The following is a 27,276-nucleotide window of genomic DNA, read 5'->3' as shown; positions in this document are numbered from 1 at the left end:
AGACCCCGACCTGAAAATGTTTTGTGCCAGGGCCCCCCCAGAAGAGAAGATTATTTTGAGATTTTTACCAATAAAATAAAATAAATAAAAGCTCGCAGCATGGCCCAGGCCGTAGCGTAACGGTCTGGGCACTGGACTGGTAATCCAGTCGCAGTGTGCCGCGGGTTCGACTCCCGGACCCGACACGGCCTTTACTGCATGTCATTCCCCCATCTCTCTCCCGTTTCCTGTCAGCCTACTGTCTGTCCCTTCAAAAATCAATAAAAGGCGTAAGCCGCAAAAAAATATCTTAAAAAAAAAAAAAAAAAAAAAAAAAAGCTCGCAGCATGGCACGAAGTGACGCACTGTGAGCTTGTAGATCTGCTATTTTTGAATAGTCAACGTTAGAAATGGATAAAATAGTTTAATACGATTGTGATGCTATAACTCCTTTAGCAGGGGACCCCCCTGGAACACCTCGGGGGGTCCCACTCTGAGAACCAATGCTGTGCAAAACCCCTTGAGTTTAAATGAACAGGACTGGTTCAATTGATTTAAATGAAAGTCGAGACCCGTGCCGACCCTCTCCGACTCCGACCTGTTGTTGTGTGAGTGCTTTCAGGTGGCTGGAGGTGGTTGTAAAGCAGAGGGTTTTGGCTGCGGCATATAGGCGTATGATAAATGGCTATAGGTCCGACACATCCTGTGTTTGGGAGATGCATTTGTGTGTTGCCACTATAGTAGGCCGATGTGAGCTGTCGGCAATGATTACCGTGCAGGTCCTATAGTGATACGTCTTGGCTGTTTTGGCTACTATAGATTGAGTGTTCAAATGAAGCTGCGAGAAGGCTAGGGGTCAGTGAGGTAGATTTGTTTGGGATCGGCAGTCTATGTAGAGAGGTGGGGCGCTTCCACTTTAAATGTAAATTTAAAGTCTTACACCAGAAAACCGGAGTCCATCACACGTGCATGCTGAGATCTTTGTGCCCTTCACATACAAGTGCGTGCGTGCGTGAGTGCGTGCATGTCAGTGGCTTTGTTTGATTGGTTGATGAGTATGCACCTATATTCATGAATACCAGCTCGGTGAGCCTGCATGGGCGGGATTCTAAGTTTGTGACAAATGGCCCATAATATGGGCCACTGATAAATTACCATATTATGGTAATTTATCAGTCGCTGACAGTGCAGAGTTGTCTGATCACTGATGTTCAACTTTGTCTGAACTTGTACTTTGTTTGTGTCTCCTGTGATGCATTGCTGCCATTTGTTTTGGCGATGCAGATTGGGTCGTTTATACCAAATCATGACGCCAAAGTAATTCACAAACGTGATGTGAGCATCTGGAGGGTATATGCCATCATCCACCTCCTGGCCCAGTCACGGACAGCCCTCAACGCTGCCAATCCGCCCCGGCTAGCTTACACAAGGCCCCGCCGAGTCCCATGTTGCCCAAATATGTTCCATCTAGGTAGGTTCCTGACTTAAAGGCGTTCAGTCCTAAGCCTGCAGATGGTAGCGTCACCCCCATTGGCTCCTCAGCACATGCATCAAGAAGGCACGGAGCACACTTTTCCTTTGTCGAGTGTCTCCCGCGAGGCAAGAACACGTCCATTCATTCCCTGAATTCAGGTCACGCACATAGTGTGGCTTTGGGATGATGAGAGGATTCTTTTGGCTTTGGTCTGTTGGTGCTTGACTTCTCTGTTCACATGCTGCTATTCCCTCTCCGTCTGCATTCCTTTAAATTCGCTCCTACAGTATAGGTTCAGTGGTTGCTGTGGGGATGGCCTGTGGACCGGTATAGGTTGTGGTATTTACCTTATTGAGTAAGGTCTGCCATCAATCATTTGTAATCCATGTGGGATTACATGTGGTTTTATATGGCAAACCCAAACACTGGGTCGGGACCCATTTGTGGGTCGCACATTTTTATGCATCCCTTTATTCATTTTTTGTTTCCTACATTTTGTTTTTAATTATTATTATTATTATTATTATTATTATTATTATTATTATTATTATTATTATTATTATTATTATTATTATTATTATTATTATTAATATTATTAATATTATTAACATTTTCAACAAAACGTTCCCAAAAGAAAAGCGAAATTTTGTATGAATTAAAACCAACATCAATGATTGTTTTCAGTAATTTCACAAAGAAATCAAAGAATCCATGAATTGGAAAACAAATGTTTTAAGAAGTATAGTGAAACTAGCCGGTCTACGAGCTCACAACACGACACGAAGCGACGCGCTGTGAGCTTGTAGATCTGCTATTTTCCTTTATTATTGTATTAAAACAACTGCAGTATACTCTTCCTCCTCCTCTCCAAACATGGGATAAACCTGCCACCCGTTGCACACATTATAGGGAAATTCAAGTCGCTCGCTACAATTTCAAACAGACAACCATGTGACAACTCCAGGCTTTCACAGCCTGTGATAGGCCGGGGAAAAAATAAGGTATAAAGGACTCCCCGGGGCATAATAGAAGGCACTGAGCAGAACATCATTAGCTAATTCACCTCGTATAGCGCGAGGCAATGGGGCCAGAGGGAATCCAATCCAACAGTTCCAGAGTATGCTCATGGAACGCGCCACTTGTGGAACACCATTAGGTAGGCAAATAAACGTGAATGGTTACAGTGCAGGAAGAAAAAAGAAGAAGAGAGAAAAAGACAGAGAGAGTGTGAGGGAGTATGAGAGAGAAGAGAGAGAGAGAGAGAGAGAGAGAGAGAGAGAGAGAGAGAGAGAGAGAGAGAGAGAGAGAGATATTACATTGGGGGGGGGACTAGGTTTCGCTGCAGGGTGCTGGCAGAGCAAGAAGGAAAAACGATAGGGAGATATGGATGTACAGAGAGAAGGAGGTGTGTGTGTGTGTGTGTGTGTGTGCGTGTGTGCATGTGTGTGCGTGTGAGAGAGAGAGAGAGAGAGAGAGAGAGAGAGAGAGAGAGTGCAGAGTCGGAGGAGATTCCCTGTTAAGTGTATCGTAATCGTAACGCAAGAATACATACGGAACGGATGGTGAGAAAAATGTCTTGCGTGGCGTCAGTTTATACGTGATCCGTCCGCTTGCGTCGGGTCGGGATCGGATCCCGAGCCAACGCGACCAGATTGCTTGCGTTTGCGTACCTTGCGTCGAGGACACCCCGCCCACCTGGGGGCAGCAGAGAGCAAGGTTCTGTTTCCTGCTCTGCTCCTATACCCCCGAAGCAAGAGGGGAAGGGAAGCCACTCCATTGTCACTGTTCCAAATGAGCATTTTAACATTTCCCAGCAGACTATAGACCCATGGCTTTGCCAGAAGCACTTTGCAGCATTATAGCTTAAGCCTCGCCACCTCGTCTTTTGATCTGTGGAGCAGCGGGGAGAACGACTGTACACTATACAGCAACGATTGTGGAAAGGCACTTGTGTGCTGAGAAAGTGACAAAAGAGGTGATCTGCCATGCAAGCATTATGGAACCGCAACTAGGCAACAGAAGCTGTCGAAAATAGACTGGATTTCACTTTGGTCGTCATAGTGAATGAGCCTTGTCTGAAGCGTTTAGTTTGCATACGGTTCCTCTCTGTAATTATATAGCCTATACAGTACAGTGTTTTGAAAAGTGTTTAAAGAGATCTATATGTGATAATATAATTATGCAGTGTTTAAATCGATCTATAAGCTCACATAAACACAATGTATCGTGGTGCAATGCATTGTGAGCTTGTAACTGTACATCTGCTATTTGTTTTGCAAAACACGGGATATCACCTTTTACGCCTCGCCCATGAGGGCGATTTCATGTTACATGCAACGCAGAAATATCACGATGCTTTCAGTTTAAATGTAGGATCGTTTTAACTAGATTTTGTACTCTCTTTTCGTTTGTACTTAAAGAAGAGAAGTGCCATTTGCAAGTTTGCCATTAATGCAATGTTGTCAGGACCGCGCCCATGCCCTCATTCCAGAGATCATCATCTCCAACCTACTAACTATACACACCTGCTCCTCATTAGCCCACACCTATATAATCACCCCCTCTGCCATAGACACTAGCCACTCCACACGGTCCCGTCCCTATAGCTTTTGTCAGTGTTTGTTGCTTATTCTAACTTTGCCTTTGACTATACGACTTTTGCCTATTCCCTTGTACCTTCGCCTGGATATATTAAACATCCTTGAAACCTGCGCCTGCATCCAAGAGTGTCATTACAAATGTAATGTGTGACAGGCGACAGCTCAAAATCTTTCTGACACTTCAAAGGACCCCTTTTTGTCACATCGGAGACACCACATCATGGGCCTGAGCCAAGACGATTTCACCGAATAACACAATAAAGAACCAAAAAACAGAACAGAAGTACATAAAAGAAAATAAGTGAAAGTGGATGAAAGGAGAAACCCATTGATTTGCACGCGCTCGTGCTTTAGTTTGAGTTTGCTCTTCAAACTACAAAGGAAGAAAATAAACCACCCGGAGGATTTAGTTTTTTTGTTTATTTTTTGACAGCTTATGGTTAAGCTCAAACCTGTGGGCTGCATGCGCAGACTCACGCGGAGTAAAACATTTAAATGTGTATTATTATTATTCTGAATGGCCAGTCCAGAACTTGGTATTATTGTTTGCCCCATTGTTCCCTTATTCCTTCTCCTTCCAAAAAGCAAAGATGAAAGGCTGGCAGGAGAGACTGAGGCACAATAGTAAGACTTCTGGTGGGATTCAATCCCATGGCTGAAAGGGCTTCTGGTTGGCTGGTACAACTATACCTCCATAATGCAGTTCTGCTGCAGAGGAAAGAACACTTCCAACGGTTCTCGGCTTGAAGCACAGCGAGAGGAAAAATAAAAAAAGTTATATTAAAGCTGCACAAGCCATCATCTTTTTTAATAAATTAGGGTATAATGTTCAGAAGTTATCAAGATAGCGTTGGGGGGCAACATTATAGTCATAGCCCCACTTCCAGAAGCTCATCATTTTAAACATGCTTTAGTTGTCAGAGCTCATTTTTCATCCCTAATTAACTCCTGTGTGTCCTTGTGATAAGCAATGTAGTGTGGACTGTAGCGTGCGTGCGTGCGTGCGTGCGTGCGTGCGTGTGCGAGTGCATGCGTGTGAACATACCTGTGGCAGAGCTTGTACCACTGTGTCAAGAAGTGCTCTCATTCCAGTTGCCATCTTCAACAGCTTCAACACTGGAGAGAGAGAGAGAGAGAGAGAGAGAGAGAGAGAGAGAGAGAGAGAGAGAGAGCAGAAGGTAAGGGGAGTCTGAGTTACCATCAAAGAAAAGTGTGTGCGTGCGTGCATGCGTGAGAGAGAGCCATAGAGAGAGAGAAACAACCAATCGATTCACCCAGTGAAGAGATCTAGAGACCCTATATAGAATTCCCAGTGGTCCAATTTCAGGGGGATATGGTGAAAAGCCGTGTGTGTGGCCATGCATTGACCAGGGAAAACCAGAGCCATATTGTCTTAGAAAACAGCAACAGCAACAGATATGATGATTCATAACCACGGCACTATACCCTAGCCACACTGGAAGCAAAGCCCCCTGGGAGCTGGAGTCCTATACACGGATAGAGAGCATACAGTACATGTCTGATGAAACCATGAATAATCAACCAGGAGTGGACAACGCAGCTTTCAAAAAGGCTGCCATTTTTCTCCAAACATGCAAGACAGGCAACATAAAAAATTCAACGTTTGTAAAGTGTTAGCTGCATTTAGAATTCCGTCTTTACTCACTGAGCAACTTAAATGTGTGTGTAAACTTCGGAGGGCTGTGTGATATGTCATCAAAATATTCTGTTTCGTTTCCTTCTTTCCCTCTGGCCTGACAAGCTATATAGTTAACACATCAAATGCTGGAAACGTATCCATACGCTTTATTAATCTCGAACGCGGTATGCGCATAACGTATCTATACGTTTTATGTTTTTTTTAATGATTACTGTACTTCATATTTATACGCGCCCGGACAACATAGAAAGTAACACCGATCGGCTCTACAAAGGTCCGGTATGTGATCCGGGAGTTAAAAGCCCCCCCCCCCTCCTGAAAAGAGGTCTGGTCTATGCGGGTAGGCGGCATCCATTTACGACGTAATGAGGCGGCCTGCACGGCATAGACCAACGCAGATGTCAGGGGATCTAAAATGGAGGTACCCATGCTCTAGTGTGTGTGAATACACTCGATTCCCCCTCCCCTCCTGTTTCTACATGGTTTCTCCCGAGGAAGCTTTGTGGGGGGAGTCTCTTCGTCTCGGATCGCTTTCTTTGGCAGTTTGAGTTCCCCCCCCAGGCCCCACTGCGCCTTGCGATCGCCTTGCACCGCTCTCTCATTCTCTGAAAAAGATATAACGCAGTCGTGTCGATTTGCCCTCTGCCAGTATATAAACCAAGAATAATCTTCAACGATCGCCATTTCATACCGTTTTCAACACACACACGGAGTCATGGACAGATACGCGAAACGAATGACGTATTATCGAGGGACCGCCATGATCAACTAACTGCCTGGGACCGAGGCTACGTCGTCACCAGCCAATGCAGCCATCGCTATCCGTTGTGTGATTGTAGCCTTTTCATTCATTATAATTGCAGTGATAAGACCGCAATGAAGGCGTCTGGGACGCCATCGACCCGTTTGTAATGTATAACGAATACAGATGTCTCATCCTAAACTGCGGAAGCCATCAAGTTTTAGTCATTTTTTTCTATATCACAGCCGGGCTTAGCGTCTCTCTCGATACCGTGGATGTAGCCTACATCCACAATCACACAACGGATAACGATGGCTGCATTGGCTGGTGAAGACGTAGCCAGGCAGTTAGTTGATCATGGCGGTCCCTCGATAATACGTCATTACTTATCTGCCGTGGATGAAGCTCATTCCATCGCTAATCTCTACTATACGTGCTTCTTTGCCCAAACAAAGTGAAGACGCGATGGCGATGTCCAACAAAAGACATGTAAAGCGGCCAGTTATTTGATCATCTCTCTCTCCTGTGCTTCTTTGCCCAAACATGTACCGCACACTCCTTCAAATAGCCTCTAGCGCTGCACTCCTACAGTACGCTGCCCTGTTATAATTCCACCCATCAGCTGTTGTTTTAATTAGCATATTACCCATGGGCCCATTCAGCGGGGTCCCTGGGCATGCATAACACGGGCAGAGAGGGTGGTGATGAGAGGAGGGGGGGGATTAAGTGTGATTGTGGTAATTAGCCTTTCTTCCCCTCAGTGAGAAGTTAAGACTCGTCTGCAGTCGAGAAAACGGCTGGCCAAAACCTATATATGGCTGGGCTTTCATTCGAATAACAGAGTTTATTGGAAAAACGGGAACACAACGGGAGAGAGATTAATTAAAAGAGAGAAATTGGATGTCGGCGGTCTCTTTATTCACAGCATGGGCAAAATGGTGCATCCATGGTATAGCGCCTACAATTCACACACCGACGCGCCGACCTGCTCAGCGGGAGCGGTTCGGGTACACGTCTTGCTCAAAAGCACACTTCAACCTGAGCTGGGGATCAACCCCGTAACCTTTCCGATTCCCAGGCATGCTGCTCAACCTCCGCAGCCACTCCACAAAGAAGAGGTCACATAGAGAGAATAATGTAACTGGTCCAGTCCGGTGGTTCCCAAACACCGGGTCGGGACCCATTTGTGGGTCGTGGACACATTTCTATATTATTGAAAAACATAAAGAAGATGACCTGAGATCAGATTCTAAAAATGTCTTCATTGTCATCCTGACAGTTTTCTGAAAAAGCCATGTTTCTATGTCAGTGGTTCTTCGATTTTTCAAAAATAGCAGACCTACAAGCCACCCTTGGTGGCGCGCTATGAGCTTGTAGATCTGCTATTTTTCAATAGCTATAAAGCATAACATAATGCTAACACCGAAAGGGGTTCCCGCCCCAAAATGGGTTAAACAACAAAAGTCATAACTTTTCAACAATTACAAAACAATTCAACATTTTTCAAAAGTGTTCCTTAAATGAATTGAAATGAATGGATGGTTTGTGTGCGTGTGCGTGTGTGTGTGCACATGCGTGCATGCGTGTACCTCGTGCTATCCTCAGCACCCTCATGATCCTGATGATGGTGGGGTTGATGGGGAGGGAAGCGTTGTAGTCAATCTCTTCCAGGATGATCCCCATCACTGACAGCAACACTATGGCCAGGTCTAGCTGGTTCCACCTACACGCACGCACGCAAGCACACACACACACACACACACACACACACACACACACACACACAAACAAAAGACTTGGGAAAGCCCGCTAGACTTTCAGGCTGAACGGCTGTGAGCCACGTACTCTCACCTCTGCATCACTGCCTCTGGTCTGTACGCTCTCAGAGTTTAATGTGACTGCACGAACCATCTACTCTATACTGCATCACAGTGTCAGGTGCTCAACAGACCATAATACCAGCATAGCAAGCAACGCCATGGGTCTAAATGGAGAATAGTGCTTCTAACCACAGGGTGTACAGAGTTCTAAAAACACACAAAAAGAAAGAGACATGACAAGGAAATGAATGATAGAGAGAAAGGAATAGAGAGACTGAATGAAAGGGAGATAGAGAGGCAATCATGGCCTCAGCAATAGGTACGTATGTATGTGAATATGTCTAGTCTATACAAAAGACAGTGTTGTGAGGGTGAGTGCATGAGAGAGTGTGTGTGTGTGTGTGTGTGTGTGTGTGTGTGTGTGTGTGTGTGTGTGTGAGAGAGAGAGAGAGAGAGAGAGAGAGAGAGAGAGACAAAGAGAGAGAGAGAGAGAGAGAGAGAGAGAGAGAGAGTAAGGCACAGTAATGTTAAATTCAGACTTTAACTTAGGGCGCAACAGAGAAGAAATAACCGAATCTTCAAGAACAGACAACACTTTCATATACCAGACTCGACCGGTTCGCTCTGGCATGAACGAGAGAGCAATAGCTATATGGAAGCCTGGATGAGAGGCTAAACGATATCACATGCCCAAAGATGTATTTGTGTTATTATGAAAGGAATATTAACTGCTGACCCGCGCCAAGTGCCAAGAGTGTTGTGGTTATAAGGGCTGAAAAATGCTCCAAAGAAGGTTGGGGTTTGGATTGGACACTATATAGACACACTCCTGTCGTCTGTAGTTTAACCCATTCTGGGCGCCGGGAACCCCTTTTGGTGTTAGCATTATGTTATAGCTTTATAGCTATTGAAAAATAGCACATCTACAAGCTCATAGCGCGCCACCGAGTGGCGCGCTACGAGCTTGTAGATCTGCTATTTTTTTAAACTCGACTGACATATCAGAATGGGTTAAGACCGAGAGACCACATGCATACAGTACAACAGACTGTAGCTTCATCTGTGTCAGTGTCAGAAAGGGCACGCACATGTACTCCAACGAGGAGCAGGCAATGGACAACACATTATACATTATCATAATTACAGTGACATTTATTACTGTGCACCTCCGATGAAGGCTTCATCAGCCAAAATGTTGTCGGGGGTAATAAATGCCAGTGTAATTATGAGTTTCTGTCAGATTGCAGATATATTACAGCAGTGTGGTTCTGCCTCCACAAATGCTCCATTATCAAATATTCGTAAGCAGGACACACAGAGCTCAGAGAGCCTGGAACCCCCTGTGAGGCAGAACATAATGATACTCATATGTTATTAACCCATTTTGGACTGAGGTCGATTACAAAAAAAAGGCTTCTAAATCCTAAAAAAAATCTGAAAAACCCATGTTTCTACTTTCTATGTCAGTGGTGCTCAACCTTTTTCACGTCAAGGACCCCCAGAATTATCTCTATTGGGCCACGGACCCCCATCTCAAAATATGCAGTTCCAGGGACCCCCCCAGAAGCAGATATTTTATATAAAAATGTTCGCTCTGAAATATATATTCAATGATTTGGGCCACATTTTCACGATTTTTCAATAGCTAAATTATAACATAATGTTTAAAACACCAAAAGGGTACGTTCCCGGGCCCAAAATGGGTTAAGAATGAAGAATCATAAACTGCAGTGACATGCTGTGTAAAGTGAAGACCTGAATGATGTTTGACAAGTTTAATAGGACGTTGATTACTTTTGACACATTGTCAAAATGGCTTGACTGATGCACTTCCACACTCCCACAACTCCAATTAAGTTTATGTGCCAGTAAATACTTTACAATACAAGGCAGACCCGTCAGAAGTGACTATAACTAAAAAAAATACATAGCATGGATGCACCTGGGACGTATCTTCAGCGATCGAGAGGCATATCGATATAGGTTTTCAATCGTAAATGCATGTCACCCTCGCCTGTCACGTCAAATGTCTGACTCTTGAATGCCTGCTGAATCTGGTTATGTGGTTATATTGATTGAGACTCATGATTACATATTATTAGTAAGTCATCCAGCATGCAGACTTGGTCCTGCCCCCAGTTCCGCACGCACGCACGCACGCACGCACGCACGCATGCATGCACGCACACGCACACAAGGCACAAGCACACACACACAGCCTCAAAGCATGTACGTTAGCATTGTGTATACATTTAGCTTTTCTTATTTGGAACGTCACAGATGTTCATTGTCATATTCCGCCACAGGACCTCGTCTGTACCTTTCCTTGAAGAAGCGCCGGAGGCCAAAGGCGACCAGCTTGAGAGTGGACTCGATCACAAAGGTGGTGGTGAAGACGTAGTTGCAGTACTTCAATGCCAAGTCTAGAGACTGAGGGAATGAGAGAGAGAGAGAGAGAGAGAGAGAGAGAGAGAGAGAGATGCACATTTTATCGAATCACTAATTGATAAGCTTAACCCATTTAGGCCGGACGTCGCAATAAAAAAGTCTTCTTGAAAGAATATATGTTCAAAGATTTGTGCCGCATTTTCACGATTTTTTTTTTTTTATAGCAGACCTACAAGCTCATAGCGCGCCACCGAGTGGCGCGCTATGAGCTTGTAGATCTGCTATTTTTCAATAGCTAAAGTATAACAGTTAAAACACCAAAAGGGGTTCCCGCCCCAAAATGGGTTTTAATATATATATATATATATATATATATATATATTTTTTTTTTTTTAATATATATTTTTTATCCCACGATTTTTGATGTGATCCTGGGCTCTACACACCCTCCACCAACCTAGTCCCCATATATGGGGGACAAGGGGAGAGCAACGGACTTGAACTCATGCTTCCTTCATGCCTGAGTGTCCAAGTTGCTCCTTTACACCTGACAGGGGGGAGTTTCCCTGGTTGGACGTAGCGCGTGGAAGGAACACGTTATTCCAACCAGTTCCTTTCCCCTCCATCAGGCGCCCCGGCTGGCCAGGGGGAGGCAGTTTAGTGACCAGGATTACTGCATGTTTTTTGTGAGGGTACCTACCCTCCCGCGCACTCAGATCAGCTCAGTACTCAGTACCCTCACTAAAAACGCCGGGACAACGCTCCACACGTCCCAAACTCTTCTCCCTTCTGGCTCCAAAACTGTGGAATGCACTTCCCATTGCAGTCAGAACTGCAGCATCACTCCCAATCTTCTGCCGTAGTCTGAAAAACCCACCTTTTCAGACTCCATCATGGCCCATAGCACTTACCCTACCCCCTGAGATAGCATTTCTGTTGACTTAGATAGCATTTGACACAGACTTATAGCATGTTATGTAGACAGCACTATAATTGCATTGTATACAGTCATAGCACGCCATAATACATATGTATAGCATAGTAGTAAATATGTATAGTTTATATGTATAGTGTATGTATAGTTTCATTATATAGATATTCCACTGTTACTTCCTTAGCTTACGCATGTTTCATGATAAATGCTTTTATGTGATGTATTCCCATGCTTTTTGTTTTTGTTTAATGTAAATCGCTCTGGATTAAGAGCGTCTGCTAAATGCCTAAATTGTACCCTAGGGGACACGGGGAGAACATGCAAACTCCACTCTTTAACAAAATTGTATTGCTTTGGTAATAATAGGTAATAAAAATGCATATATTGCAATTGAATGACTGTGCTGTGAGAGAGATTGTGGCGTGTCTGCGTTGGCATTAGGGGAGCTGTTTGTCACCATGGCAATAGAGCCTATTTACTCATATCCAACTGGATCCGGAAGAGAGGCTTCACCGGAAACAAATTTAATTACCCTAGTTTTAAGAGAGGCACACAATCAGACAAACACTTTTAAAAAACACAGCTATATTTTAGCCTTATATAGACATCATAACACCACAAAGTGTGTACAGTATATGGCCCGGACGGTTAGCTCAACCGTCTGGGCACCTATAGGCTGCTGATGCCAGCCTGACCGCGTGCCGCGGGTTCGACTCCCGATCCGACGGCCTTTGCCGTGTCTCCCCCCCCCATCTCTCAAAAAAATATATCTTAAAAATAAAAAGTGTGTATAGTATAGTACTTCATAATTTGTTTAGCCTTATGTATAGTCACAAAGACAACAAGAAAATAAAAATGTGATCATCACCGTGGCACTCGTTTAACAATGACAAGAATAATATCTGGGACTTATAAAGCGCTATTCTTGATACCCAAAGACGCTTTACATGTGTGGGGGCCGGGACACACACACACACACACACACACACACACAAGAAAAAGTTTGACATCATGACACAAATTGCACGCACGCACGCACGCACGCACACGCACACGCACACACACACACACACACACACACACACACACACACACACACACACACACACACACACACAGGGTCAGATAGTCAGGTACTGTATACAGTATGTATGTACCTGTGGCTGGCTGTAGTGCTCCAGAGACATGGTGATGACGTTGACGCAGATGACCAAGGTGATGACCAGGTCCAGGTAGTGGCTGGTGCACAGGGTGTGGATGGCCAGCCGGGCTTCACCGTAGGACGCATAGTACGGCACCTTCTGGGCCTCTGGAAAAAAGTATACTCACATCTATTATAGGCTCTTAAACCCATTCTGACCTGAGATCAGATTCATACGAGGTTTCCACTGGACACACACTGGTCTGATGAACCCAGTCTGACCTGAGATCAGATTCTAAAAATGTCACAGTCGCTCTTCGATTTAAAAAAAATAGCAGACCTACAAGCTCATAGCACGCCACCGAGTGGCACGCTATGAGCTTGTAGATCTGCTATTTTTCAATAGCTAAAGCATGACATGATGCTAACACCAAAATGGGTTCCCGTTCAGAATGGGTTAGAATTCTTCTAAATCCTCCAGTTTTCTGAAACAAATATTTTCACGATTTAAAAAAAAATAGCAGACCTATACAAAGCAATGATTTCTATCAGAATATATAGTGATATAGTCATTTAACAAAAACTTTTTGTTGTAACCAAAAAAAATAGCTATTAACTAAACAATTGCAGTCGAGTAAAAGTACTGATATTTGCATCTGGGATGTAATTGAGTAGACGTACTGAGTGAGAGTACAGAGAGAGAGAGAGAGAGAGAGAGAGAGAGAGACGGTGGAGGCATGAGAGGTTGCGAGGAGTGGTGTGATGATGGTGAAGGACAGTCGGAGGCAGATCATTAAAAGGATGGATAGAGAGAGAAGCGGTGAAGGGAGGGAGGATATGGAAGTAAAGAGAGGTAGAGGGTTAAATAGGTTTGCAAGGGCGGGAATATGACGAAAACATGTTATAAAGAGAAAGAGACGGATAGAAAAGGAGCGGCACAGATTATTTTAGAGAAGAGAAGACAGCGAGAACGGGCAGTGATATGTGTGCGGGGGGTGAATAGTAAATGGAACATTTAAAGCAAGCTGAACAGACAGGGACAGTAAAAGTGTAGAAAGACAATGTACGGTAGGAGGGATGACGACAATGTGAGTTAACGTTACAAGTGAACGGGGATGGAGTTAGCGTTATTCAGTATTTCAGCCGTGACGTGAGCGCCCCCTCCAGAGATACTTCCGGGTCCTACTTTTGTGTCGCTTTTGTGTCCCCGTGGAGTTATACTGTGACACTCCGTCGGACTAAATCTGAGATGAAAACAACCAGGAAAGTCTCATTTTACCGCTTTCCTCGCAACAACAAAGCTGCTGCTCTCCCAAATCTGGCTGCGACAGGCCGTCTGCCCCCCACACGGAATACTGTCGCCATTTTATTTCATTGTGCCAACTAAATCCTCATTACTTGCAAACTAGATTCAACATACTCAAGCCTGCACACATTCTAAATATGCCCCCGAAATATTGTACTGAGCAAATGGACTGTTACCACCTTCAATAATAATGATAATAATAGTCTTTATTGTCTCTTTATATGTCATCGTATATTGTCTTTGTCATGGACACTTGTACAAAACATTAATAATTCTACTCGAGTTGGAAGCATGGACCCATTTTAACCCTCAATGGCTTCCTTTCTGAAAAATAACGTAATTTGTAAAAAGATTCACGCGTTTAGATTATATTTACAATGAGATGCGGACGGGAGCTGGTGCCACTTGGACCCGGAGGTAACATAGCACTACAAAATGACGTCGGACTTAAATACTGAATAGTTATATCATCCTCTCAAACGCATAAATACTGTGCACTTCGTTAACCAGGATCCTATAGGGGTTCTGTGGCTACTTGGTAAGTTGGTCCCCTCCTTCCCCCCCCCGCCCCCCACCCCCCATCTACGCCAGTCTCACAACAATGCCCTGCACCGTGTTGTGAGCTTGTATAGGTCTGTTATTTATGCCGCAAGTCCACCTATTATGACACACCCGGAATAGTGACGCTAAGGTTCACGTGGTTATCTGCACACGGGATTCAAGTAAATTATACCACAGGTCGTTTCGAGGAAGCGATTGGTTGAAACAGCCTTCTAGCCGTGGATCAAACGAGCACCACTCCACTCCACACCTAATCAAAACAAAGAATTCAGCTGCTCTGTTTTCCCAGAGCGTTAGCTGCAGAGGCTTCGTACACACATAAAGAACTGTGCATGTGCTCTGCCTGCATGTGTTTCATGGCCGCCCCAATGCTTCTCCAATGGAAGTCACGTGGTTATAAACAAACACTTGTGTTTGATTCCCCCCCCCCCCCATCACACACTGTTTGGTCAAAACCACGTCACTTCCATTGGAAAAGCATTGAGGCGGCCATGACACACGGTTCGTTGGTACGCTTAGATACTAACATGTGGCATTTAGGAAAAGAGATACAGCCAGATAAGGCAGCATGCGGAAATAAGCCTCGTCCCAAACCCCAAAGCCCAAAAGTTAACTCAATTTAACTTTTTTTTTCTTGTTTTATGTTCAACAGTATATATGTTTTTAAAAATCTCCTTCTTGTAATTAAGATTCTGCCTGATGTCTATATCTTTGCGTGGTTTTTTTCCCCACTGCTCCGCTCCCTCTGTCTTATTGTATTTCCCTCTATCACTGCGTGTCATGTCGACCCCAAGGGGGTTATTCCTCATGTTCAGAGTCCATTCCACCAAGCATTGTATTCTTCCCCTCCTTTTCTCTGGAAGTCATAATTGGTCTCCCAATCATCTCTCTCTAACCCAATAAGACCCGAGGCCCCATTCTCCAAATGCCTTCTAAATCAGTGGTTCTTCTCGCCCCTTTTTTGTGCCAAGGACCCCTCGACAAAACATTCTCAAATACTTTCTCAAAAACATAAACAACTAGAAAAAGTGCCCTTCTGGGCACAGGTCTCCACCAGGAGGATAGGAGAGTGTGTGATGTTTGGCAAAATGTTTAGGAGTAATTTAAACATGTTTGTTTGGGTGTGTGTGTGTGTGACGTTTACATTGCCACAGCAAAAGTGGAACAAAACAATGAAAATTAGAGGTAAAAACACTTTTCGGCCAGTTATAGCGCCACCTTGAGGTTGAGTTGTAATTGTTCATGTGGCATTTCTTCCTCGGCCTAGTGGGAATGTGCATGCACAATTTCACGGAAATCACGCGATGTGTTCATGATTTGCAGCATTTTGTTTGAAACTGAGCACTCCTGTGAACTTTGGAAGCCAATCTTAACCAATCAGGATGGAGTCTGAGAAATCTGAAAGACCCGTTTCGTTGAATGGCTCTAGAGAGACTGTGTACGAATTTGCGCGGTGTTTGGACAAAATCTGTAGGTGTACTGTGCAAAAACTTGTTTTGCACAAAGCGGCCTCCTGGTGGCGCTATAACAGGCCGTTCTGGAAATTTTGGGGCAGAGGTTCATCGTTGGCATCCAGGGAGTGTGTGTGCAAAATTTGGCATTTGGTTAACGGTGCGGGAGATTAGCTGCTCACGGACACACACACGAACGGACACACGGACAGACACACGGACACACGGACGGACGGACGGAGTGCAAAACATACTCTCCCCCCATGCCTTCGGCCTGGTGGAGACAAAAATAGCAGATATAAAAGCTCACAGCGGGGCAAGTGTTTTCTGAGAAACTCATGTTGCTATAGCTGAAATCACTGTGACTAGTCACTAGTCAATGACTACACACTGTGTGTAGTGTGTTTAGTTTGTTTTGAGTTTTGAGGAAGCATTGGTTCTGTCCATTATGTTCATTTTCAGTCTGAAAAATGTAATTGTAGAGACTCGACGGGTGCTTCAACACAAAGTGTCACTGTGTCGTTATTTTCTACCAAAGTTACATTGCTTTTGCCTTTACCTGATGTGCAAGGTCTAGCTGAAAATGGGCTGTCGTAAAAAGTTTAGAAAGTTTCAGCAGATTTTATTAAGAGGAGAGATAGACGAGTGATGCGAGACATGACAGGAGCTACATTTAAACTCCATCCAAGACTTATTAACCGCACGCACGCACGCACGCACGCACGCACGCACGCACGCACGCACGCACGCACGCACGCACGCACGCACGCACGCACGCACGCACGCACGCACGCACACACACACACACACACACACACACACACAGTGATGTTCAGCCAACACTGTCAGACTTATTCAGATATCAGTGACATTTGAATGACTTTGGACCAAAAACAAACATGAAATCTAAAAATAAGACATGAAAAGCCATGCATTGACGGTATAGTATGGTCTCTCAACCCTTATTTCTTGATGTCCGTCTCTCTTTTATCTACCATTGTGTTCATCCCTTCCCTCTCTCCTCTGCTCACTGACCTTATACTGCTCATCTTCATGTTCCATGTACCTCTCATCCCACTGTTTTGCTTCCTTCCACCTGCCCTCCTCCTCCTCCTCCATCACTCATTTTCGTCTTCCTCCCCTGTACCTTTCTGTTCCTCGCACCTCTCAAGTCTCCACTCTTCATCTCTCCGTCTTGATCTCTCCATTCCACAACTTCTTAATCCCCCGTAATCCATCCATGCCATTTCTCTCCCTTTTCACCCTTCAGGTCCTATACCCCCCTTAATCTTCTTTTGTCTCTCCTTCATCCTCCCCGTGCTACTCCTCCTCGTCCCTTGTGTCTCCCCCATTTGCCTTCCCAGTGCACCCTCTGTCCCAGTCTCTGTATAACGCTCCTTTGTACCCCACGCAACCTTAGCTTCGTCTCCTCCCCCGTGAGACATTGCCCCTCTCTTCGTCTCTTATGTCTTTCTATCTCTCTCACGCACGCACAACACACACACACACACACACACACACACACACACACACACACACACACACACACACACACACACACACACACCCTCGACATCCACTCATCACTTCATACCGCTTCCTTTTCCTCTCGCCGTCACTTACTCCTTCTCTTTTTCTCCAGGCGCCGCTGGCGTTTCTCCTCGCGCTGCCGCGCCTCCTCCACCTCCTGGTGCTGCCGGCACTTGTGGAAGTTCTCCACCACCACGCCCACAAACATGTTGAGCACGAAGAAGCTGACGATGAGCAGGAAGGAGATGAAGTACAGCAGCATCCAGGGGTTGTTGTTGATCGACGGCTGGGGTATAGAGGAAGAGGAAGAGGAGGACAGGAGAGGATGTGGGAGGAGAGGAGGAGGAGGAGGAGGAGAAGGAGAGTGTTTGAGGTGAGGATACAGAAATGAAGAGGAGAGGAGGATAGGAGAGGGTGTGGGAGGAGAGGAGGAGGAGGAGGAGGAGGAGGAGGAGGAGGAGGAGGAGGAGGAGAAGGAGAGTGTTTGAGGTGAGGATACAGAAATGAAGAGGAGAGGAGGAGAGGAGAGGGTGTGGGAGGAGAGGAGGAGGAGGAGGATGAGGAGGACGACGAGGGGGAGGAGGAGGAGGAGGAGGAGGAGGACGAGGGGTAGGAGGAGGAGGAGGAGGAGGAGGAGGAGGAGGAGTAGAGTGTTTGAGGTGAGGATACAGAGATGATGAGGACAGGAGAATGTGTATAGAGAAAGGTCAGAAAAGATGGCAGGGAGATTGAAGGACAAACAAGAAAAGGAAAATAAACAGTGAGACGTGATTGGTCAGAGACAGATTCCATGGTGGATTTTTGTAAAACACATTTTTGGAACGAAATGCCTCAAATCAAAATTGCCATCCAAGTAAGAAGAAATGGCACCCTTTTCACATTGGCTTATTATATACCAGGAGGCCACAACCTGACCTGCCCTGGTGGAGACCTGGGGGCACTTTTTCTAGTTTAATCACTTTATGTCCTACAGACTGCTGATGTCATCTCTCAAGAACAGATCCAGAGCTGTCCTACTGAATCTGTCGGCAGGGGCATTCAGAACGTGTGCACATTGTTATTAGTGAGAATGAAAACACAGGCGACCCACCGGAAGAGGAAGGCTGAGGGCGGACCCAACCGGCCAACATTCTCCTATCCACATTCTATTGTAGCCTGGGTTCCAGCCTGAGATCTGAAAATGTCACTGCGCTAATCAGTCTGGAGAGTCTCCTATTCTCCACAGGTAGGCGGGACATTTGCAGGCTGAAATGGAGCCGAGGCTTCCGATTGGTCTGTGGTGCGGGTTGAGGAGAAACCCAGTTACGCACTGCGCAGCTATACTGCTGTTGTCCTGCAGCGTCCCCTTGTCATTCACTAGACTGTAATGGCAGCTTCCGATGTTACTATGAGTAAGTAAACACATTAAGAAGATGCAGGTCTCAACCATCAGGAATAGGATTCAAACTCCATTCCTTTATCATACTGTATATGACTGCAATGGGAAGTGCATTCCACAGTTTTGGAGCCAGAAGAATAGGTTTACATGAGTCGGCAGTCTCTAATGAGTTTGTCAGTGAGGTAATTAGAGTGTTAAGTATCATCTACTGGTAGGCTTCATTACATTTATCAATACCATAGTGTTGTATGCATTTTCGCCACCACAAAACTCATCCCACACAGCCGTAATTTTTGAGTGGTGCAACCACTCCAAGGAACAGCAATGTCCGTGTTAACCTATGTGTTGTGGATTTGTTTTTGAAATGTTTTGAAATTGTTTGCCTATAATAACATTCCCAGGTTGAAAGCAACAAAGTAACACTAGTTCAAATAATTGAAGTGGAGTAAAAGTACAATATTTGCCTCTGAGATGGCGTGGAGAAGAAGTGCAGTACTTGTGCTTACAGTAGTTACTTTAGTGGTTAATGTGAAGAGAGGAGAGTCCGCACACAGGTTTTCTCCAAGGTGTTTTGCTTTTTATTCAATACACCATAAATAAGACACAACGTTTCGGCCGTGAACGGCCTTCATCAGGTTGTGTCTTATTTATGATGTATTGAATAAAAAGCAAACACCTTGGAGCAAACCTGTGTGTGGACTTTAGTGGTTAATGTCATACCTGCTGGTCTATGCCCACAGCATCCAGCCCATGGTACATGATGTTGACCCATCCATCTTTAGAGGCCAGGACAAACAAGGACATCAGTGCCTGGAAGAAGACATGCATGACATTTTATACATTCACGTTGCCTGGAAGAACACGTGCAGTGGGTGGAGTGGATGGAGTGTGTGTTGCGACGTTCAATTCCTTAGTTATTGGCATTTGAATATAGCTTGTTTCCACCAAAAATGCTGCCTATAGGTTCTCACTCACCGGTTGCGGAAGAGCAATAAACACTGTAAATACCAAATGTGTAATACATACATCAACGGCAGTGGAAGAGTTTAACTCACACACACACACACACACACACACACACACACACACACACACACACACACACACACACACACACACACACACACACACACACACACACACACACACACACACACACACACACACACACACACACACACACACACACACACTCACACACACACACACACACACACACACACACACACACACAGGTGTTTCGAAATGTATGTGTTCAGTGTCAATATGACACTCCAAGATGAACGCCCGCTATTTGCTTAACAGACAGAAGAAGTGTATAGGGAAGCAAGACAACATTGTCTTTTTCTCATACGGTATACCTGTCCAAGGTTGTCGAAGTTGTACTTGTGATGAACCCATCGATAGTTTGACACCAGACAGTCTGATTTGTTAGTGATGTTCTTCACATCCATGCCCACACAGTAGTAGAACTTTCCTTTGAAGAGCTTGGGAGACACAGACACAGACACACATACACACATACACACACACACACACACACACACACACACACACACACACACACACACACACACACACACACACACACACACGCACACATCACCACTTACAGTAAATGCAGCGACATCAAATACCAAATATAAACGACATTCACTTTTGTCCGACTTGATGTGCTGTTCCAACGACCGAAACGTCGATTTAATAAAGAGCAACATTTCTGCAAGTTCCAGACAGTGTGAGGGATCTTTTTCTTCGATTTTATGATCAGAAATCCCCTTCTGAACATTTGCACCTTTGTCAAACGCACCTGTCACCAACCTTTCAGGTGTGCATCGGCTTTATTTTTTAAATTGTTATAAATCTGTATATCACTGTACTGTACGTTAACACAAATTATTTTCCCTCCAGTGTAAGCTAGGAAATTAGGAAAAGGAATATATCGCCCAAAAACATATGTCATGAATGACACGGGAAAGCATATATTATACTGTATTCCCTGCTGCATTTTTCCATCCTTTTAAGGGACAATAGATACAATGCCTAAATTGTAATTGTAATTGTAAATTGTAATTGTAAATTGAAATTGTAAATTATAATGAATATTAGTCTCAAAATTGACCACACTTATCTGTGACGTCTAGGAATATGTTTGTGATATTTTTTGTCAACCTTTCAGTATTTGCTTGGTGTTTTTTGTCCATTTGTGCCTTTCCCAATATCCGCTCGGTCTCTCTCCCCTCCATTCCCAACCTCTAAAGCAAAGGCTCTGACAGTCCAGTCTAGCTCAATAACATTCAGTACTTAAATCTGTGGAAATGTAGTCAGTAACGCTGTGCGAGGGCAAGCTCACACACGCACACACACGCACACACACACACACACGCACACACACGCACACAGTCTGTCAGGGAGTACACGGACACCATGGGGGTTATCAGGCTTCATCACTATTGATCACAGGAGAACGCAGTCTCTTGTCCACATCCCATACTCTGCCTCTTTCTCTTCATCTCCCTCTCTCTCTCTCTCTCTCTCTGCTCATCATCAACACCTGCTCATCAGCATGCAGTCATCAGTTCAGCTGCACAAAGGGCTATCATCGCGTATACGTTGATTGGAGGAGTGTGACGCCATTGGGACTTTTATGCATCACGATCTGCTCCAGGTGTCCTAATAGCTATAGCGATGCACGGCATAATCGGAAGCATAATCGGAATCATGAAAATGCCAAATCGGTGTCGGAATGGTCTCAAAACAATACAGATTATTGTATCGGTTTTCACCAGCAATTTTTTTTTTTTTTATGAAAAATGTAAAAATGCATCAATGAGTTCAATATAAATCAAATGTTTCTAGTACCGCTTTATTCTTGAACAAATATGATATTTATTGATTGATTGAATACTTTATTAACAGGCTTTGGGCCAAGCCCCTATACTAGGGCCTAGGCTTGTTTCCATTGTGGTCCTCTGTATAATATCGGAAACGGTATAATAATCGGTATTGGCCCTGCAAATAATCGGAGATCGGTCATCATTTCATAATCGTGCACCCCTACTAATAACCGTTAATGGCCGGTCGCCATCCATCTTAGCTGTATTGTAAAAAAACTTGATGATGCAGGTTTTCCCCACAAATAACTTAAATTATGAACGGTCATCACAGTAGAGGACGGAGGGAAGGAAAGAAGCCTGGATTGGAATCAGCCGTGTCACCAAATCTAATGTCAACATACTCTTATTGCACAATAAATGGAAACAACCAAATGCAAAGTATAGCTGCCTGGTAACATGTGGCCCGACAATAAGTAGCAGGAAAAGCCAGTGTGCAAATGTTTTTACTGCTTGGCAACAGTCCACTCCCAGTACAGTTGCAGAACTATTTGTGTTGGTTGAGCCAGATAAATGTTTAAAAAGCAAACAAATAATAAGCCGTCGCTGCTTACTGTTCTTTATTGCTGTGCCTGTGGAACTGTAATACACAAAACCAATACCAAATGAGAGGGTGTTGCACGGTTTATCAGCAGCCCTCAGGCCGAGCGCTGAAGATAATCTTAAGTCATCTCCATGACACTACAAGATAAGTGCCTTGTGCCAACAGCTAGATCGCTGTTGTGCTATTCACAGATTACCTGCCTGCCCACTTGCCTCGCTAGTTTGCCAAGCCGCCAAGCAGCCAGCTCTTTTCCTCTTCCAAGGCACCCACCATGGACATCCACATATCTCTGAGCCCAAACACCAGCCTACCGCTGTCTCTTATAACCCCCTGCCTGGTCTGAATAAACACCGGCCTACCGCTGTCTTTTATAACCCCTGCCTCGTCTGAATAAAGACCTTATTTTTCACCTATACAGTACAGCATTTTGCTTGTCAGTGTCTGCATTTGGCACGGTGTTTCTCCGCCTCGATCCGTGACAGCACTTTCTCTATCACGCTCAATTCACAGATTCAGAGGATCAAATGGGATTGAACGCAGTCGCTGAAAGCACAGTCTGTCCTCGCTGCGTCAGCAAGGTGTCAATAGCAAGATCATTGTTTTTCAACAGGAGAAATGAGGACACGGAATTGTGACGAGAGAGAGACCGGCCTCTGAACAGATACGCTACTACAGGGTTCTTGAACCATTTTGAAAGTAAAATGTAAGACTTTCCGCTGAAACCCTGTGCTACAGAAGAGAAACATGCATTAGTTTTGTGTTACAGGGACAGTGACCTCATTGAGATCATTTGAACAAAATGCTGTACTTTAATACATTGCGTTGTTATGGAAGACGGTACGTGAGTCAATTTTATCTTGTTTGTACAGTGTTGCAGGCCCTCAAAAGTTTGATTACACTTGTTTCTTTTAAACTAAATGACATCTGATATATACTGTAAATGTTAATACCCGATCATTTCACTTATGCAACATCATAACTTTTCAATAGCCAAGCTATGATGGTTTTTACACTTTACAATTTAGGCATTTAAGTAAGTAAGTCAAGCATACAGACACTCTTAATAGTGATTTACAATAAGCAAGAACAAGTATGCTATGAAACTATGAGCATACTATACACTATAGAGTGCTAATATGCTATCACAATTACATAAGTTTAGCCTTTGCATACGCCTGTAAGGTTGTCGAGGCTAGTGCAAGTGCTGTGGGCTAAAATGGAGTCTGAAGATGTGAGTTTTCAGACTACGGCGGTGAAAGCCTCATAAGAGGAGGACGTTTCTATGTGGCTGTTTTTCCCCTCACACTTTCATGAAACTTTCCGGTTGAAAAAGGTTGAAAATATAGAAGTTATCCCAGGTTTATTCTACTTGTTTGTTTGGATGACAGCTGGAGCAGGAGCTGTGTTGATGCAGTAATGATGATGTGTACCTGGTCGTGGACAATATGCCAAAGATGATGAAGAAAGCCTAAGAGATAATAAGGACACCGCAGTCTGTTTGAGAAGCTGCAACGTACTGATTAATACAACTTCAACTGTCTGGAAATTACTACTGTACTAAAACACTTGTGAGATTGGCTTGGGGGGTGGGGGGCATGTTGATGGATGATGATGATGATGATGATGATGCGTACCTGAACACCGAGGATGCCGAAGATGATGAAGAAAGCGCAGCATATGAGGACGATGTTGCCGATAGGTTTAAGTGAGGTGATGAGGGTCTCCACCACTAGCTTTAGACCTGGAGCCCTGCTGATCACCCTGGGACGGGGGGAGAGAGAGAGAGAGAGAGAGAGAGAGAGAGAGAGAGAGAGAGGACATTAATTTGAGATCAAGCGAGAACTGTACAAATGGTACAAATAAATAATATGAGAAATAGTTTACGATATGGCAAGTTGTTTATTTTACATTTTGATGAAGAACATGAGAAGCATATAGTGATGTGGAACAAGTGACGACACAGGACATCTAATTTATAGGTCTCATGACATTCATACTTTTAATTTAAAGTCTTTATCGTGGTCCTTCAAATGAAGAGGTCTGAAGCTCTTCCAGCTGCAATGAAAAAAAATACCTATTTGCCTGTGGGTGTCGCTGTTCCCACCGATCCTGTGCATCGCCGCCTCTTTTTTAGGTGTTAGATTTTTTTTGGATTTCATTGAAGCAAAAAAAAGAAAATACAAAATAAATGTGGATGTCGTGAGACCTTTAAGCTGTCCTCCTTCCTTACCTGAGGGGCCGTAGTGTCCTGAGCAGCCTGAGAACTCGAAGCACCCCCAAGATCTTTGCCCCGCCCGCCATGGACACGACGATGTCAATCAGTGACACGAAAACCAAGAAACCGTCCAGGATGTTCCAGCTACTCCGCAGGTAAGCCTTCTCTCCCACATACAGACCCATGGACACCACCTGGAGACAGGCACAGAGAGAAGGATGGGTATATCAAGCCTTTTCCACAGTACCAATTAAGATGGGCAGAATTTTTAGATGGAACAGAGTACATGTGGTGGAGAGGCATGGGAAGTTTTGAACATCTGGGTGTCAAGAGTTTGGTCTGTCTGTCTGTCTGTCTGTCTGTCTGTCTGTCTGTCTGTCTGACTGAAAGGAGGTGTGAGCAAGTGGTTGCATGTGTGTTTATCGTTGTTGTTGTTCTCCAGTCTCCATGTATGCCTGCCTATATAACTGTCCCTCTCCTGTTCTGTCACACTAGTGTCGTCACGCCCACTCATCATCTCATTCCAATTCAACCAGTCCGAGAGACCATCAGTCTGATTAGCTAATCAGTCTTGCTGCTATTTGCAGTGGCCCAATTCCACTCCGCTCCCTTACTGAGCCACATACTTATATAGGCTCGCGTTCGTGTGAAGTCAGTGAGGGCTCAGACAGCGCTCTTTGCACCCTTTTCCGAAAGTCGGCATCGATGCAGACTTTGGCTAAGGGAATTACCCACAGTTCATAGCGTTACCAGTGGAATGAGGGGAATCCTCCAAACGTCAATCATTTAATTATGCAAATTAGAATTGCATTGCGGTTAAAATGCCAACAAACAGTGGTTGCACCACTCAAAAATGTAAAAACCCACATTCTGTCAGACCTTCTTTGAAGAATTTACTTACTTTTGGTACTTGCTACAACTAAATCAACAAATGCTGAAGGTATTCTATGTACTTCTATATACTGTCGATAGCACAACCTCGCATACAGCAAATGCAATCATTTTCATTATTAAATCAACTAATTAATTCTCAGCTCATTACTTTTAATTAAAATCGGTTCATTGCATCGTGCACTTGGGCCTTGAACTAATAAAGCATTTAAATTCAAAAACAAAACATTGTCGTAATTATGTGTAATACTGTTTTAAATACTTATAAGATATATGTGTGCATATTAAAAAAGGACAGGGTCGCTTGACTGTGGATTTGCTCTACATTCTAAATAACATTTTTATATGGAAATTCAGAACCACACACATAATAACTGGGACTTTTTTCTTTCAGTTATTAGGGCTGCACACAATGGCACCTATGCCATAAATGCACTAAGCAAGGCTGCATTTAGTGATAAGACAGCTTTGCAGAATAGTAATTATTATTTTTATTTATTTATTGGTATTAATTTGATTTACCCAGTTGATATTTGTTGAACTTTACCCAGCCATTTACTGCTACGGTTCACATTTAATCGTTGAGGGCAGGGAGGCCAGTGCAAAATTATTCAGAATGACCAGTATAGGCTATAAGAACATAAGATCATTACTTTTTATTAAATCGGTTCATTGCATCGTGCACTTGTGACTTGAACTATAAAGTCATACTGTAAATTAATAAATCCAGGTTTAATTTGGGTCTGTGTTAGGAGAGTCATTTGGCATATAATGAACAATAATAAAAAGGATATTGTTGCTCGTTATTTCCAAATGTTGCTCCTAACATAAACCAGACTTTACTGGACTTATTAACATCCACACGTCTCTGAGGCTGGGAGTCTCTGACATAGACCAGTGATATGTAATTACAGCATGCAGGGGAAACAAAATAAAGGATAACAAATGTACAAGAGGAATTTAATTGGCACGGATGGATGGATGGATGGATGGATGGAAAGTCTGCCGAGGCAGATGTTTGTGCGCCACATCAGTCAGCAGCTGCCTTTGCAGGCATGACCCACGAGAGACGAGTACAGAAACTGACGGAAGAGCTTGAAATGACGGAGTATAACCATGACTATAGGCAATGAGGAAGGACCGGAACAAAAGATACAGAGAAATAAATACAGGATAAACAATCACACCCGTGCATGTGCTCTTATCGTCGTACATTATCGTGATGTGACATGACGATTTGCTCAGACACATATGACGTAAATTCTCCATTCATTGTCAATAGGAATGTAATCTTTGTGTAGGACAAAAATACCGATTTGCGCAGATACATACAGTATGACGTACATTCTCCATTCATTGTCAGTGGGAATTTAATGTTTGTGTAAATCTACACTAATAGCTGAAAATAAAAGAAAACAGACAGACAGACAGACAGACAGACAGACAGACAGACAGACAGACAGACCAAGACAGAGGGCAACATGCCAACCTTGTTTTATCAAACATCCACAGCATGCAAAAAGCAAGGGAAAAAAAGCAAGAAAGAAAAAGAAACCAGAGTGGCAGAGACTGATTGACGAGAGAGGGAGAGAGAAGGAGAGGGAGGAAATGTAACCGAGTTTGTCAGCTTGAGAAGTTCTGTGCCTTTCGATTCTCTAGCAGCATTGCTTGTCAGCAAAACGATTCAACTCACTTTCCGCATTGAAAAAACGGTTCTTTTTGCCGAAGAGATCTGCACAGCGGTGATTCACTGTCATATTCTATACAC

General features: G+C 44.1%; 1 protein-coding gene across 1 annotated transcript in view; it reads right to left on the bottom strand.

Annotated features, from left to right (window-relative positions):
* LOC310858302 (voltage-dependent T-type calcium channel subunit alpha-1I-like) overlaps nucleotides 1–27,276 on the bottom strand; it is a gene marked incomplete at its 3' end in the record, with an annotated part of 208,422 nt that overhangs the window by 39,370 nt on the left and 141,776 nt on the right. Inside the window, 9 exon segments of the mRNA XM_083764409.1 lie at nucleotides 5,099–5,169; nucleotides 8,045–8,178; nucleotides 10,596–10,705; nucleotides 12,755–12,906; nucleotides 17,680–17,872; nucleotides 19,685–19,774; nucleotides 20,326–20,451; nucleotides 24,037–24,163; nucleotides 24,633–24,811. Of these exon segments, the coding sequence (XP_083620535.1) occupies nucleotides 5,099–5,169; nucleotides 8,045–8,178; nucleotides 10,596–10,705; nucleotides 12,755–12,906; nucleotides 17,680–17,872; nucleotides 19,685–19,774; nucleotides 20,326–20,451; nucleotides 24,037–24,163; nucleotides 24,633–24,811 (1,182 nt within the window).

This window comes from Protomyctophum parallelum (genome assembly GCF_964188405.1).
Source record: "Protomyctophum parallelum genome assembly, chromosome: 5".
Lineage (NCBI taxonomy): Eukaryota > Metazoa > Chordata > Actinopteri > Myctophiformes > Myctophidae > Protomyctophum > Protomyctophum parallelum.
Note: the sequence above shows the minus strand (reverse complement) of the source record. Positions and strands in the feature narration are given on the sequence as shown.